Source organism: Dunckerocampus dactyliophorus, chromosome 12 (assembly GCF_027744805.1).
Source record: "Dunckerocampus dactyliophorus isolate RoL2022-P2 chromosome 12, RoL_Ddac_1.1, whole genome shotgun sequence".
NCBI lineage: Eukaryota > Metazoa > Chordata > Actinopteri > Syngnathiformes > Syngnathidae > Dunckerocampus > Dunckerocampus dactyliophorus.
The window spans coordinates 924,108-942,101 of record NC_072830.1 but is presented as its reverse complement, the minus strand read 5'-3'; the positions used below and the strand labels follow the sequence as shown (position 1 = coordinate 942,101).

Below are 17,994 nucleotides of genomic sequence, written 5' to 3'. Positions count from 1 at the left end.
AGTTGGGATTTTTGACATGAACTTGTATGCCATCCCCATCAGCAGTGTAGTACATCAGCAATGACTTACCCTGGACTGGTGGCCAGCCAGTCACAGGGCACAGACAACCATTCATACCTATGAACAATTTAGAGTCTCCAATGAAGCCAACATGCATGTTTTTGGAATGTGGGAGGAAGGCGGAGAAAATGCACGCACGGTGAGAACATGCAACCACCACACAGATGCCAGAATCCCACCGGAGATTCCAACCAAGATCTTTCAGATCTTGAAGTACTACACTGCCGATAGGGATGTCATACAACTTCATGTCAAAAAATCCCTTTAAGGAGCAGCGTTATGCCACCTCCTGTACGGAATTGCAGCAAGTTGCATTCACAGACTGTAATGTGACTCCCAGTGTTAATAAACTTTAGGAGTGAGGGCGGACTGACTTGTGGCGAGCCGCCACATCTGAATGACTGCAATGGGAAACAGTGTCACATTATGCGGAGGTCATGTAAACATCTGATCCAGTTTCAGCAAGGATCACAGCTACAATAGAAACCACAATAAATGTAATCATGTAATAGATGTGCTCTTCACTCTGCAATAGGCAAGTATTTCTTTATTACTTTATGGGGGGTTTATGATGGTGCCAAGAACACTCACTGTGCTACAAAAGTTCATTCCACATTTACTTGAGACGCAGTAACGTAAACAAGCCACTCATGCACTAAACGAAGCGGGACATGGAACCTCGCCTCACATCCACGTCTTTCTCCGTAGTTCATCATAGAAATCAAAACCCTTTGACATGAGGCAGAAGGGGCATGCTGATGCCTCCTCCTGCTCTTTGGCGAGTCTCCAGTCAGAAGTCTTTGTCTTCTGAAGAGGAAATGACCATCACCTCACGACTCCTGAAGTCCCAAACGGCGGTGAGGTGGAAGGCCATGTTGGAGAAGACGGTGAGATACTCAAACAGGGCGAAGAATGTGTAGACTGTGAAGGATGGATAAGGATGGATAAGCGACTGTTTGTATGCTGTAGATGCTGGCATGGCTACTTGTCATCTTTAACCTTTTAGCGGGGGCCAAAGCTCATGTGATACTTACTCCCTGACTCACAGTACAGGTTGTGTTTGACGTAAAAGAATCCGGCAAAAGCGCTGAAGCAAACGTTGAGAAGTAAAAAACGGACTTTCCAGTGATGAGATTTGGCATCCTGGGATGAGAGAAAGGAAAACAAGCAAACATAAGAAGTCATATACACAATTGGAGGGGTGGGAGGGGGGCTGCTCACCTCAGGATTTAATGAATACCTCTTAATGGTCTTCCATAAACGACAAGTTATCAGCATGTAGATCAGCGAGCTTAAAATGAAGAGGATGAAGCCTTCCTGGTGGAGAACTAGCATAAGAAAGATAAGAACAGCGAAACCTTAAAAGGGAAGGCAAGTTTATTCCCTCCGCCAAGCGCAAGCACGGAGTTATGTTTGCATTCGCCATTCATCTGTTTGTTTGTGTTCAAAGTAACTTGGAAAGTTCTCAATGGATTTGGATGAAATTGGCAGGAGTTATCGCAGATGGGATATGGAAGAACTGATCACATTTTTGGGGGCGATCGGGATCACCGTCTGGGTCCAGGAGTTTTTTAAAGGATTCTTTCACATTGCGAGATTGGCATTTGTGAATATTACTCCACACAAAATGGCCAGGGCACTTGGAAAAAAATACAGGACAAGTTTCCAACAGGTTCTCGAAAATATCAAAGACTGATCCAAAAAATGTAGTATTATGATCTTGGTGTCAATCACAATATGGGGGGGGGGGGGGGGGGGGGGGGGGGTGCGCTACGGCGCTTGGCGGAGGTCTGCGCTCTCCGAGTGCTTGTAGTTTCTAGAGCACAATTCATACACAAGGTCATTCAAAGTGCTTTACAGAAAAGAAGGGTCAAATCAGTTCATACAATCATTCCATAAAAACATCAAATCATTCTAAAACAAAAAAGGAAATAAAAATGAAGAGTGCAGATGAAATAGAGTTGTGGTATGTACAGTTGAATAAAAGTCTGTTCAGCCTGGATTTGAACGTCGTCAATGTGGAGGATTGTCACACATCTTCTGGAAGACTGTTCCAGATTTTGGCAGCATAAAACTGAAACGCAGCCTCGCCGTGTTTAGTCCGGACTCTGGGCACCCGCAGGAGACCCCTCCCTGAGCTTCTCAGAGCCCGAGATGGTTCATGTGGCTCTAACATGTCAGAGATGTACTTTGGCCATCTAGACCATGGAAAGACTTGCACACAAGATCTGAGTCCATTATTACCCGTAGGTTTCTAACCTGATGATGAGGTTTTAGCTAATAACACTTCCTCTTTGTTTCTGTGGGCCAAAGACACTGATTTCACTTTTGTGTGAGTTTAGCTGCAGAAAGTCGTTTTGCATCCACACACTGATCTGTCTGACGCAGTGACAAAGTAAATCTGCAGGCCCATGTTCACCGGCCGTCGGCGACACGTAGATCCGAGTGACGTCTGCATGGTTAAAAAGTTGTACAATTTTGAGTTCAAGCAAATTTTCAGGGAAAAAAATGAAAGGCACACATAGCTTGCAAGACAGCTCATGAGGATCTAAATAATTCTAGAACTTTTTCTTTGGCTTTTTGTGTATGTATGTTGCTTTTAAGAAACTACTGCAGGGGTGTCTAAAGTGTGGCCCCAGGGCCATTTTTGGTTGCAGCTCATTTTCTAGCGGCCCTCGGCATATTGTAAAAATAACATAAACTAAGTATTAATGAGATATATTATTAGATATTACAGTCATTTGCTTTGTCACCTATCATGCAACAAAGCTAGGCTAATATATTGATGCTAGGCTAATAGCTTAGCATGTAATGTCCATACAATAACATAATAACAATAAGAACTTTACAGAGGTTAAAATGTTAAACGTTACAGTTAATAGACATTGTACTGTATGATGGCAACAGTTTGACCCTGGAACAGACTAAGTGACTTTCCATGAACCTCATTGGGAATGGTATTTGACTTTCCACTGGTGTTTGAAGTTAGTGTATTTGGATTTGGATTTGCGACTGTGCATCATTCTGTCTTACTCACGGTACGTCTCTTTGGATGACACGTAGGAGAGGAGCAGCAGGCCCAGGTTTTCCAAAACGGAGAAGGCCAGGCTTAAGTAGGCAAGCGACCTCTCGGGGAACTTGGAGGTGAAGCACATCTTGTAGAACTTGAAGTAGATGAACGCCACCAGGAACCTCGGTGCAGAGTGCAGGCCGATGCAGAAGCGCCATATGTGGCACTCGGGGCTCTGACTGATGGAGGCGCTGATGGACGGCAGGTAGTTCGGAACCTGAAGAAACACACAAATAAGGATGCTTCATCATTTTCAACCAATATGAACCAGTGAAGGTCCAGTGAAGGTCTTACGTAGCAGTGCGTTTTAGTGGATTCGTCAAAGTGATAAACAGAGGATATAAGGACACAGGCGATAAGGCCCAGCAGTGGTAGGCACACGGTACACAGGACAAAGGTGGTGAAGGAGATCCTGATGACCAGCGGCCTCTCGTGATCGTAGAAGCCTGGTATCATCTTGATATGGTTCTGTAACAACGACAACATCTGATATTCTACTGTCTTGAATGGATTACTTCGGTATCATTCTATTCGTATCCTTGCATCAAGCATTTCAATAAAAAAAAAGTTGAACTGGCATGTTTGGCGCCGGATCAAAAGTGCCCATTTGAAACTTAAATCACAATCCAAACAATTCCAACGCCCCAGCGTCTGAAGCACGTGTGAAAATGGAGCATTGTTATCTTTTGTAAAGCCGGAATTCTTCCACTGGATCTCATGTACCTAATGAAGTGTCGTTGTAAAGATGGCTTTCATTGCCCTGATGGAGCTGATGTCTGAGACGGACGCAGACTAAAGACGCTCACATTAGAAGGCATCACGTGACGATATGACAGAAGAACATGTATAAACCCACTAGATGAGAGTCCAGTAATTCCAGTTGATGAAACCTTTGCAGAACACCGGCAGCGTGGAGGAGATGCACTCAGATCACGTGATCCATGACTATCCCATTGTAATGCGTCAACTAGCTAGTATTTTGCCTCTAGGAGCCGTGGGAGCTGTCCTCGGTGCTGAAGCCAACGATGGCTGCTGATGGTGACGCTACTCGTGACGTTTTGCAGTCTTCCTGCCCCGCCTCTCCGGGCTCTTCCGGCACGGACACACACGCACCTCCGTGTATCGTTCAAACCGCGCTGCTGTTTTTGCACCGCCTGTTTCCCCCCCCCCCTCTCTTTCTCTTTTTCTCATTGCTGTGTTATTTTAGTGCATGTCAGATGGTTTCATCATGAAACGACTGGAGATCCCTTCTTTACTTTGCTTGTTGATTGTGTCACAGGGTTGCCAGGTAAGTTTTTAAGCAATGTTATCAAACAATGCTGCAATCAATGGAGACATTTGTCAAAAATAGCTCAAAAATGTACTAAAAATAGAGTCACGTAGTATTAATTTTCATAATTATACTATAAGTATTATAATCCATTCAATCATTTCAATCTCTGGAGTTTTAAACAACACCGCTTGACTAACCGCTGAGATTGTACCTAATCAAGTGTCCTGTGAGTTCATGGCTTGCCAGCAGTCCAGTGACCAATCATCTGCAGACTTGGTCCAGCTGTTTAGGGATTTCACCGCCATCATAATCCATCCTGTGGAGCTTCTTTGCATCTCGCTCAAAGCTTTTATTGCATCTGCGATTGAGATCCAGCATCTGGCTCGTCCAAATCCAACCTGCAGTTGAGTACTGCAGCAGATGACCAATAGAGGGCAGCAAAGCAGCTCATGTCTGTCTGTTTCAAGTCGATACGTAAATGTCAACAGCAACTTGTTCGGCTTTTGAGCGTCATTTGGATAACAAGCATTGAGGACATGCATCGTTTCTTACGACCGTGCTGTGCTGCTACCTCGTGGCAGACTGGCCTGAACTCCTGCTTAAGGATGCCAGCATCGTGCAAGAGAAAATCCATCCATCTGCCAGACCTTAACCTCAGCAGCCACGTCATCAGCTTTACTTGTTGATTTCAAAACGACAGCATGTGCATCAGTTCAAGGGTCAAACTGTCAACATTCTTATTAACTGTCCTGCAAGTGTAAAAATAACTCAATCACTCTACTAGAAAACAATGAAACTCTTTTTTTGTGACGTTCTTGACGTGGTTTGGACGCCAGATGCAGAGGCAGCGAGCTCGTGTGGCAGTTCAGATCTTTTTAATGGAACAGCTTGCAAAACAGTCCACAAACAGGCGCTGTTGTTAGCAAAAAGTCCAAATGAAGAACGACACGAAGATGAGGTCTGACTAAACTTGGGAGCTGGCTGGGCCGACCTGGCATAGTTCAAAAACTAAAAGCAGAAATCTAAACGCTGAACGGGAGTCCACGTGTGTGCAGCCGGCAGGAGTGCGAACAAAGAACCAGTGGCTACCAGCTGCAAGCACCCACAGGTGTGCCCAGCCTTCCCGCCTCCAGCCTGCTCAAGGGTAGACTGCAGAAGAGAAGACAGGCCAGGACAAGGCAGGGACAGAAACAACAACAAAGAGCAGGACGCCCGCTGGTGAATGTGACACTTCTTAAACCAGGGGTGTCCAAAGGTTTTCCACCGAGGGCTGCATACTGAAAAATGAGGGGTGCTGTGCCCCTTTGCATGTGTTTGGTTTCTTTGTTTCAGGCACGCTCACGGAACATCACATGGTTATGTTTGCACAATTCAACATGTCTGAAAAGGAGTTTGATCTCACCCTTTCCCCGCTTCGTACCGATCATTCAATCACACCATAACTTTTACATGCAACACTCTTGCTTCCGTTTTGTCCGTTCCCTATTGTTCACTTCCTGTGGGAAAAGAAAGGAAGGTGACAGGATAGCACGATGTAGCTTGTGCAGTCTTCAGGAAAGTAAATACAAATATGAACAATAAGGATAAAAGTAGACTCACGTTGAATAAAAGTAGTAAAATAGGCGTACATGGTGAATAACAAATACAAATACTTATGCAGACATGAAATAAGACAAGTACATCATCAGCTGCCCTGGCAAAAGACGTCACAATCGCATTGTTTATGCACGTCAACTGTCCCGGGTCATCAATTGTGTACATCATTTGCAATAAATGCAATCCCTTTCATCATTTGGCATCTTTGAAGCATCCGCTCTTGCTTCTAGCCCACCAGTTGGTTCACTAAGTCATGCATTATCCTTCTTTAAATCCTTAAAGGGATACTTGGGATTTATTGACATGAAGTTGTGTGATATCCCCATCAGCAGTGTAGTGACTTACCCCCCCAATTGGTCCCCTAAGTCCAGTTCTGGTCAGTGATGAAGAACGTAGTTCCAGGCAGGCGCTGGAGTTCCACAAGTAAGGAGTTTGGCTTCTGAAAACAACATGCGTTCAGAAGTCACATATCTGCAGCACAAAACTGCCTACTTGAAAAAAATCAGACCTCACAAATTGCTCGGCGCTGCGGCCATCTTGTTTGCGTGTGTGTGTTGTGTCACATACGCAAGAATGGACAGGCGGCACTGATTTGTTCCAGGAGGCATTTTTATGATGCAAATGAGAAGCCAAACTCTTTACTTGAATGACCCCAGCAACTACCTGGAACTACGTTCTTCAACACTGAAGTTCGACCAGAACTGGACTTAGGGGACCAAATGGGGGGGTAAGTCCCTGTTATTGACAGTGTCAACTACCCCTTTGACGTGCTGACTAGGATTTCCTGTCATCATGCGGTTGATGGTTAGCTCCGTGCTATTTGCAGAGATCTCCTTCCTCACGTCACTCAGTCAACATTCGTCTTCTCATGATGAACATCGGTAGTCAACACGGTGAAAGGATGAAAGGAAATGTAAACATGCAACAAATGTGTATCATCCATGTACGCTATGTCATGTTGTTTGTCATGTTGGTACGGGTTGAGCCAATCACACAGTAAAATAGAAACGTCATGGGGAGGAAAAGCCAGTGTTTTTTTAGCACTAATCAAACGCATTCTATTTATTTTTCTGCTCAGCTGGACAAATGCGTGAAGGAATGTGACTGCCAAGATAGAAGGTAGACGGTAGGCGGGGCTTGCGCACTACGCCAAGAAGCCACACTCACGCTGGCCTCGCCTTAGGTTTCTTCTGTGTTTGATCCAGAAATGTGCAAATTCAGCCATTTTTAGTTCAGAAAATGTTAAAAACGCTTGGAATGGTACAGAAAAGACATTGATAATACCCGCCTTATCATGCCTGTCATGCTCTGCCTCACCAGCCTCACCTGCCTCATCCTCACTGCCGTTATCACATGCTGGCAACGGGCATCAAACATCTTTGGAGGTTTTTTTTTAGAAGGTATTATCTCCATAGTTAGTGGAAAACTGCCAGCATGAGGCGGCTACCTAGTACACAGACCAGACACGTGTGTTCTTGTATTGCATGAGGATCCTAGAACGTGTGTACTTGTATTCCATGATGATTCTAGAACGTGTGTTCTTGTATTCCACGAGGATTCTAGAACGTGTGTTCTTGTATTCCATGAGGATTCTAGAAGAGTCTAGCACTGCGTCTGCCGGCCGCTATTTCTGCCTTTTTTTACATTCCCGCTACCCCCCCACCATCAGCGGTGGGACTGTCATGGTGAGCAGACTCGCTGCTGCACACGCACGCGGCTTCAAAGGCCATCAACACCCTGAAGTCCTTTCTTGGACATGGACATGGACAAAGGCCTGTTGTTTTGGTGCCACTGAGAGTTTGAAGGACATGTTAGCACAACAGGACAGTCAGAAGACAACCCCTGTGAGAAATGTATCATACAAAGCCATGTTTTTATTTAGCACACCCGCCCCCCTTGACACGTGGTAACCCCCATGCATCATAACATGTTCAAATAAACTTTCCTGATCATTTTCCTGTGAGGCGAAGCTTGCATCTGTGTACAGTAAAGTTAGCACTGATGCTAGCGTTAACACTCCGCATCTTTTCTTTATTTTCTGTTTCGGAAATTCAACCCAAATAAAAATGGTAAACAACTTGACTGGCATTCGGGGCAGGGCACATTTGCAATCACTCGGCAAGGTGGCGAGATGCAAACCAACGTTTCTATTGCTTTGCTCTCAAAGATGACGTGCTAGAACGCCATAGAGGTATTCTAGTCAATAAACAATCTTATCCTACACACCACAGGAAGTACTCGGTGATCATGTGACTCTCCCAATGCTAAGAAGTATGAGTCTATATTCTTGACTTTTCAGTGATTCTGGTTCTGGTTTCATTGATTTCAACATGCATACAAGTCACATTGGAACACGTCACATAGCACAATTCACAGTTCCTCATGTCCACAAGGAGTATTTAATCCTACCCCCCCCATCCGTTTCACATCAACTGCAATACGTTTGTTCACTTCCTGTATTCCAAACGCACTCTTGGTGGTTTCAAATACGTGGGAAAACTGGTAAGGTAGTAATAATGTGGTACTTAATATGACATTCACAGTAAATAAGTAGAAGTATAAAATACACACAACAGAAGATAGTGGATGATGGTGAGTACGGACAATGAAGTCAGAAGAAGAGTGTAGCAGTGATTACACGTACAGTAGATCAGCTGTCAATCAGTAGCTCGATCATAGAAGAACCTGACCTCACTAAAACCAAATGTGCATTACTGGAAAGACGTAAACACAGCTGAGGAACGAGTGCAAAAGCCTGGAAGAGTGTGGACCCGTCCCAGAGTGGGCGCACTTGTGCCTTTTTACACATCCAAAATGTTCAACAGTGAAACCAGGCGTTCTACTCCTGTCTTCTGCTTGACTTCTAGCGCTGATGACCACTTCACGGGTTCCATGGACACCAACGTGGTGATCCGTCATGATGGCCAGGTTATATGGGACTCGCCGGCCATCACCAAAATCTCCTGCAAGGTGGACGTGTCTTTCTTTCCCTCCGATGCTCAGCAGTGCAGGTTCTCCTACGGCTCGTGGACCTACAACGGCAACCACCTGGACATCCTGAACGCCATGGAGACCGCCGACCTAGCCGACTTGGTGGACGACGTGGAGTGGGAGGTCCTGGGGATGCCGGCCAAGAGGAATGTGATCCTGTACGGCTGCTGCGCCGACCCCTACCCAGACATCACCTACACCTTAAAAGTAAAGAGGAGAGCGTCCTTCTATGTCTTCAACCTATTGATACCCTGCGTGATGATCTCCTTCCTGGCTCCTCTGGGTTTCTACCTGCCTGCTGACTGCGGAGAGAAGGTGTCTTTGGGTGTCACGGTGATGCTGGCACTGACTGTCTTTCGGCTGTTGGTTGCAGAGGTCATTCCGCCCTCGGAGAATGTGCCGCTCATTGGTAGGGACGGGGATGGGCCACTGGTAAGTCAAGATCATTCACGACACAATTAGAATATCAACACTTGCTCTTGCTTCCACCTTTCATGAGCTGAACTCAAATGATCTCTGAACTTTTCCATGTACACAAAAGGCCTATCTCTCTCCAATATTGTTCACAAATCTGTGTTAGCGAGCACTTCTCCTTTGTCAAGATAAACCATCCACCTCACAGGTGTGCCTTAGGCTGGCCACAATAGAAGGCCACTCCAAAATGTGCAGTTTTATTACACGCCACAATACCACAGATGTGGCAGTCCGTCTCAGGGACGCTCATCTACATGCTTGTCATCCTCATCAGGGTCTCCACCTGACTGCAGTTGGTCATCATAATCAACTTGAGTGGGCGAACGCTCACATTCAAGGCATCGGGCACGTTGGAAAGGTGTTCTTTTAACGCATGAATCCTGGTTTTCACTGTACCGATGGCAGACAGTGTGTGTGGCCTTGTGTGGGTGAGTGGTGTGCTGGTGTCAACATTGTGGATCAAGTGGGCCATGGTGGTGGTGGGGGGGTTCTGGTATGGGCGGGCATATGTTATGGAAACACAGGTGCATTTCATTGATACCGGGACGACATCCTGGGGCTCGTTGTTGTTCATGCATCACCTCATGTTGCAGCATGGTAATGCACGGCCCTATGTTGCAAGCGTCAGTACGTAATTCCTGGAAGCTGAAAACATGGTCAGCATACTCAGCGAACATGTCACCCATTGAGCATTGAGAGGTTGGGATGCTCTACCCCCAGTACAGTCAAACCGCACATTTAGCCTTTTATTGTAGCCAGCCAAAAGCACACCTAAGCATTGTTCATGTTGTCTGGTCATCATCTTCATATGACACACCTGTGAGCTGGATGCTTCATCTCGGCAAACGAGAGGTGCTCACTAACAGATTTAGACTGATTTGTTAACAATGTATTAGAGATTTTGTGTACCTACAACATGTTGTAGATCTTTGAGTTCAGCTAATGAAAGTTAGGAGCAAAAACTATAGAGTAGCATTTATATTTCTGTTGGGTGTTTATTGTATAGTTACCACGTCCTGGCATGTATCCGTCTGTCCAAGCTGGACGCTAAAGTCTATCTCAGTTAGCTTCAGGGCCTTTATCTGATCATCAGTCAATTCCATCCAGACAGACAACCATTCACACTCACGACCCACACTTACACCGACAGACATGTCACCGTCTCAAAGGCAGAGTTGGGATGCGGGGATAAGAGGGGGACAAAAAAAAGAGACAAGAGACAAGGACAACAGCAGCAACAACAACAATTGTGACAACAAGAACAGAACAACAGAAACATACAGAACGACATCAGCAAATAAATGTCTGTGACAACTATAAAGACGAACAAGGACATAAGGACAAAGGACAAAACAATATCAACAACCACAATGACAACGCTGTCAATGACAATCACACATAATAGTAGTCATGAAATGATGAACTATGATAGTGGTTACAATGACAATACTGCATTGAAACAGTCACACATAATAGTAGTAATGAAATGATTATCCATGATAGTGAACAGAATGATAATTACTGTAATGCACATCATTGTAAAAAAAAACTATAGTCATACTGCTGATATCACCGTCGCTGTAATAAAACCAACAACATAACACCCTGGTTAACTCAGTGAGTAATGTGGGGAAGTACGTATGTACTGTGAGTGTGCATATGTACAGGTATCTCTGTATGTGGGGAAGACTTCATATATATAAAGGTGCAAGAATGTGTGGGCGTGTAATTGTCACTGAGAATGCATGAAAGGAAAGGGGCCGCCCTCCACCTCCCAGAGAGCCCCCCCCCAAATAGCCAGAATGAGCCCCCGCCGCCAGAAGGCCACCTGGCCCACAGGGGCAGGCAGCACAAAGATCAGCGCCCCAAGAGCCAGCCCAGAGAGCCGGAAGCGCCAATCCCGCCTTGATGCTGGAAGAGTGGCTCTAAATGTACTGTAGCTGCAAAGACCCAAGAAGATGCACGTTTGCTGTCAGCATTTTTGACTTTTGATTTTGATTTTTGAGGGCTGGAGCACAAGTCTTGTGCTGGAAGACACAGCCATCCCAATGAAAGCAGACGTTGGAAGTGCCTTTAATGTTTCTATGCTGCTGTTGTTGACGGAAGTAGCGTTAGCTGCTGTGGGCTACGTCACATCAATGTGCCTAGGAAAGAAGTTCCTAGGCACTTCAAAACATACTACATGGATACTGTAAGTATGACATGTTATCATCAATGCACTTTATGCATGATCACAGTGTAGTTGAGTGAAATATTTGATTTAAAATACTGTGCTTTTTTTGTGAACATTCTCAAAACCGGCATTTATGTTTTGATGGAACTCATTTATGTTGCGGTTACTGTTTCAAGGGGAACCCTTTATAGCGACACACACAGGGAGAAATGCGTGTCTGCTGTCATAACGTGGACGTTTGAGCAGCTGAAGTCAGGGGATGCTGCTGTGTGTGCTTGCTAATAGTGTACCCTCCTTGCCATTGATCCTGACTTGGTGTGTGTTCTTCAATCCGGATGCCATTACAAGTCTGCTACAACAGCATGGATAGAAAACCATAAAATGCTGTCTTAGAGGCCTTCATAGTGGAAATAGGTACCTCCCATGATGTGCAATGTTAGCTGGCTCATGCTAACTCGTTTTCTCTTGTTAGAACGCGCAGAAAAGGGAAAGAAATAGACATAAGGATTCACATAAGGATTGTGGATGATGGGCAATATTCCAAAAAAGATGCACTTTTCCTTTAAGTGGCCCCACCAACTAACCGGAACTACATTCCTCATCACCTAAATCCGAGCAGAACTTGGCTCATGAGACAAAGTGGGGGTAAGTCGCTGCAACCGTGATGATGGGGCATACAACTTCATGTCAAAAAATCCCAATATCCCTTCAACATACATGGGGATATTGGTGGTGTAGTGGTTCACGTTGCTGCCGTTAAACTAGTGAGGGTTAGGTTCCGGTCCAACACCCCAACGCCCAGCCACCAGAATGTTCCAGCATTGGCCCAAAGCGCTGATAAATGCGTAATCCAAGTCATGTACTGTAAGTCTGAAACTTGACTCATCCGGAAATAAAAACCCACAGACAACCCACAGAAATCCACGAACGAGCTACACAGAAAGGCTCGAACCCAGATCCATACATTCCTATCCCAAACTTGGTTTCTAGGAGGCAAAAGTGCTGACCAGTGTGCCGCTTGTCCTGAAGGAGTGGAGGCATAATAGGTTCTGTTAGTTGGCAGCAACCAATTTAAAAGATGGGAATATTTTTCCATACCTATGATACAGTGGAGGGGTGGAAAGGGGGTGGAGTGAGGTTCCCCCAGGTTGGCAAAGTCATTTGGTAGGACTATGTGAAGGACTATGAGACTTGTGGCATTCGACTGTCTTTGCCCCTGATTCTCAAAAAGAATTGTTCCTGACACAACCCTTCATTTTGATCCTGGCGTGGGACTAGCACTGGACACCTCAATGGCTGGGTATGGGGGCCCTGGCTGGGAAATGAATGTGTGTGCTTGATGGCCTTGTTTGTCGTGTTCACAGGAAAGTACTACATTGCCACCATGACTATGATCACAGCCTCCACGGCCTTGACCATCTTCATCATGAACATCCACCACTGCGGCCCAGACGCCAAACCAGTCCCCAAGTGGGCCAAGAAGGTCATCCTGCAGTACATGGCCAGAGTGTGCTTCGTTTATGAGGTGGGGGAGAACTGCATGTCTCCCCAGGAGGAGAAACGGGACGCTTCAGTGGTGAACTGCAACATGAACGGCCTGGTGGGGGCCTGCAGGGGGGACCGTACATTTGTGATGGAGAGGGGGCAAGAGGCGGCACAGAGAGAAGGCTTGGATCAACTGATGAGTCCTGATGGCTCCATTGGGGTCAACCCCACCAATCACTTCAACTTCTGGAAGAACGACACCTTTGTGAGCCTTTGTGATTTCAAGGAGTTGGGCAGCGGGAGGAGATACCGGAAAGGCAGAGTGAGCGAAGCGGAGCGTAAAGACAGAGAAGCATCCTACGCCGCCCCCTTTGACGAGCGGATGCTGGTGCTGCCTAATACTGACTACATAGCCAACTACTACAGAGAGCAGAGGGCCACCCGGAAGAGGACCAGGGAGTGGAAGAAGGTGGCAAAGGTTTTAGACCATCTTCATGTGGTTGTTCTTCATCATGGTTTTTTTCATGAGTGAGTGAATGTACCGTGTGTAACGTACCATATACGGTATGTTACATACGGTACGTTACATACGGTACGTTACATACGGTACATTACACACGGTAGGTTACATACGGTACGTTACATACGGTACGTTACATACGGTACGTTACACACGGTACGTTACATACGGTACGTTACACACGGTACATTACATACGGTACGTTACATACGGTACATTACATACGGTACGTTACATACGGTACGTTACACACGGTACATTACATACGGTACGTTACATACGGTACGTTACACACGATACGTTACATACGGTACGTTACATACGGTACATTACATACGGTACGTTACACACGGTACGTTACATACGGTACGTTACATACGGTACGTTACATACGGTACATTACATACGGTACGTTACATACGGTACGTTACACACGGTACGTTACATATGGTACGTTACATACGGTACATTACATACGGTACGTTACACATGGTACGTTACATACAGTACGTTACATATGGTACATTACATACGGTACGTTACATACAGTATGTTACATACGGCACATTACATACAGTACGTTACACACGGTACGTTACATACGGTACGTTACATACGGTACGTTACATACGGTACGTTACACACGGTACGTTACATACGGTACGTTACATACGGTACGTTACACACGGTACATTACATACGGTACGTTACATACGGTACGTTACATACGGTACGTTACACACGGTACATTACATACGGTACGTTACATACGGTACGTTACACACGATACGTTACATACGGTACGTTACATACGGTACATTACATACGGTACGTTACACACGGTACATTACATACGGTACGTTACATACGGTACGTTACACATGGTACGTTACATACAGTACGTTACATATGGTACATTACATACGGTACGTTACATACAGTATGTTACATACGGCACATTACATACAGTACGTTACACACGGTACGTTACACACGGTACGTTACATATGGTACGTTACATACGGTACATTACATACGGTACGTTACACACGGTACGTTACATACGGTACGTTACACACGGTACATTACATACGGTACGTTACATATGGTACGTTACATACGGTACATTACATACGGTACGTTACACACGGTACGTTACATACGGTACATTACATACGGTACGTTACATACGGTACGTTACATACGGTACATTACATACGGTACATTACATACGGTACGTTACACACGGTACGTTACATATGGTACGTTACATACGGTACATTACATACGGTACATTACATACAGTACGTTACACATGGTACGTTACATACAGTACGTTACATATGGTACATTACATACGGTACGTTACATACAGTATGTTACATACGGCACATTACATACAGTACGTTACACACGGTACATTACATACGGTACGTTACATATGGTACATTACATACGGTACATTACATACGGTACGTTACACACGGTACGTTACATACGGTACGTTACACACGGTACATTACATACGGTACGTTACATATGGTACGTTACATACGGTACATTACATACGGTACGTTACACACGGTACGTTATATACAGTACATTACATACGGTACGTTACACACGGTACGTTACATACGGTACATTACATACGGTACGTTACATACGGTACGTTACATACGGTACATTACATACGGTACGTTACATACGGTACGTTACACACGGTACGTTACATATGGTACGTTACATACGGTACATTACATACGGTACATTACATACGGTACGTTACATACGGTACGTTACACACGGTACGTTACATACGGTACGTTACATACGGTACGTTACACACGGTACGTTACATATGGTACGTTACATACGGTACATTACATACGGTACATTACATACAGTACGTTACACATGGTACGTTACATACAGTACGTTACATATGGTACATTACATACGGTACGTTACATACAGTATGTTACATACGGCACATTACATACAGTACGTTACACACGGTACGTTACATACGGTACGTTACATATGGTACGTTACATACGGTACATTACATACGGTACGTTACACACGGTACGTTACATACAGTACATTACATACGGTACGTTACACACGGTACGTTACATACGGTACATTACATACGGTACGTTACATACGGTACGTTACACACGGTACGTTACATATGGTACGTTACATACGGTACATTACATACGGTACATTACATACAGTACGTTACACATGGTACGTTACATACAGTACGTTACATATGGTACATTACATACGTTACGTTACATACAGTATGTTACATACGGCACATTACATACAGTACGTTACACACGGTACGTTACATACGGTACGTTACACACGGTACATTACATACGGTACGTTACATATGGTACGTTACACACGGTATGTAATGTAATGTCATGTCATGTCATGTCATGTCACGTCACGTCACGTCACGTCACGTCACGTCACGTCACGTCACGTCACGTCACGTCACGTCACGTCACGTCACGTCACGTCACGTCACGTCACGTCACGTCACGTCACGTCACGTCACGTCACGTCACGTCACGTCACGTCACGTCACGTCACGTCACGTCACGTCACGTCACGTCACGTCACGTCACGTCACGTCACGTCACGTCACGTCACGTCACGTCACGTCACGTCACGTCACGTCACGTCACGTCACGTCACGTCACGTCACGTCACGTCACGTCACGTCACGTCACGTCACGTCACGTCACGTCACGTCACGTCACGTCACGTCACGTCACGTCACGTCACGTCACGTCACGTCACGTCACGTCACGTCACGTCACGTCACGTCACGTCACGTCACGTCACGTCACGTCACGTCACGTCACGTCACGTCACGTCACGTCACGTCACGTCACGTCACGTCACGTCACGTCACGTCACGTCACGTCACGTCACGTCACGTCACGTCACGTCACGTCACGTCACGTCACGTCACGTCACGTCACGTCACGTCACGTCACGTCACGTCACGTCACGTCACGTAACGTAACATATCTGTACACTAACTTTACAGATGCCGTCCATGCTCCAATGAACGCCCCGTGTAGTTAAACGCCACATGATTATTAAAGTTTGGAAAAGCCGCCTCGCTCCAATGATGGCCTGCTTCCAATGAACACGTCTTTTCCGCTATTCTTTTCATGAGAGGACAATGGATGGCTTTCACCTTGTGTAATGCTTCTCCATTTGGGTCCAAAGGATGTTGCCGGCAGCAATTAGAAGGTGAAATCCATTATGGAGGCCACTCAAGGGCCATGATGTCCATACTGTGTCTCCTGGGGGGGACAATTAGTCCTAAGCTGCCCTGTTGTGGGCATTCACAGCGTGTCCACTGCTCTGCTTCAATTAGCACTTTTTAAACAAATCTAAACAGCCTTAAGAGAGCAGATTGATGGATTTATGACTGATTGGGCAGCAATTCATTTGCTATTTCACAAGCTGTTTTCATATGAAACGTGTATTACTAAACATTGCATATATTTCAGTGTACGCGTGTTATTTGACCTTGTTTCATGAGTTGTCTTACAACTGTTACTTTGTTTTTGTTATGATCAATGCTCAGGCTAAGGGGCTAAGGCGAGTGGGGACAAGTGTCAACTGAGACACGGCATGCAACCCTGGCAATAAGTCACATTTACCGCATTTCAAGTTGACAAAACATGTTGTGGGCTTCCTCAGGGTGTCATTAAACAGTCTACCTTGACACATAACAATGTCATTAACCACCAGAGGTTTGGCAGGCATTCGGGGGATAATTAGGAACAATATTTACTTAGATCCCACAGGGGCTCATTAATAAAGACAATGTTTTGACCAGGTAACGAGGCTCTTGTGTATAATAGCTGGCAGTATCCCTTCAGTGTAGTTTTATTATTCATGTAGAAGCGTGTTGGAATTCTTCAGATGTGGTTTTACATCCAGTACAGTACCGTATCCACCCCAAGTCATCACCAGTGTCATAACCAAGTATTTCTCTTTGATGCTATGCTAGGCAACTATTTCAGGTCAAATACGGTTATTAAAGCTCATTCATGTCAAAAAATACATTTCTATTGTGCAAAAATGATACACTTGAAGCTAAGTTTACCAGGACATTTGTATTATTTTATCTCATTGTTTCTATGTCATGTGTGCATTGCTTTTATCTGTGTCTGTGTGCAGTGTCCTGGGGTTCCCGGAAAGGCGCTTACCAATAAAACGCATCATTATTAGGGTTGCTACATGATAAATCCAGCCGTTCTTTTCTACCAGCATTATAATATTGTTTAGTAGGTTGTTGGCCATAATAA

General features: G+C 45.2%; 1 protein-coding gene and 1 pseudogene across 3 annotated transcripts; one reads left to right on the top strand and one right to left on the bottom strand.

Annotated features, from left to right (window-relative positions):
• Positions 1-583: 583 nt before the first annotated feature.
• LOC129191190 (post-GPI attachment to proteins factor 2-like) lies at positions 584-4,196 on the bottom strand. Of its 3 annotated transcripts, none has more exons than XM_054794297.1 (6): positions 3,987-4,196; positions 3,425-3,598; positions 3,098-3,347; positions 1,301-1,388; positions 1,095-1,203; positions 584-981 (listed from the first exon to the last, which is right to left on the bottom strand). In XM_054794297.1, exons 2-6 carry the CDS (start codon positions 3,584-3,586, stop codon positions 886-888), a joined length of 705 nt encoding a protein of 234 aa, XP_054650272.1. In that variant the 5' UTR covers positions 3,587-3,598; positions 3,987-4,196; the 3' UTR covers positions 584-885. The 3 variants fall into 3 exon arrangements, with proteins under 3 accessions (XP_054650272.1, XP_054650271.1, XP_054650270.1); XM_054794296.1 differs by having other exon boundaries at positions 1,282-1,388; positions 3,987-4,194; XM_054794295.1 differs by having other exon boundaries at positions 1,095-1,388; positions 3,987-4,195.
• A 4,617-nt stretch (positions 4,197-8,813) lies between these two features.
• On the top strand, positions 8,814-13,658 carry LOC129191445 (neuronal acetylcholine receptor subunit alpha-10-like; annotated as a pseudogene).
• Positions 13,659-17,994: the final 4,336 nt, after the last annotated feature.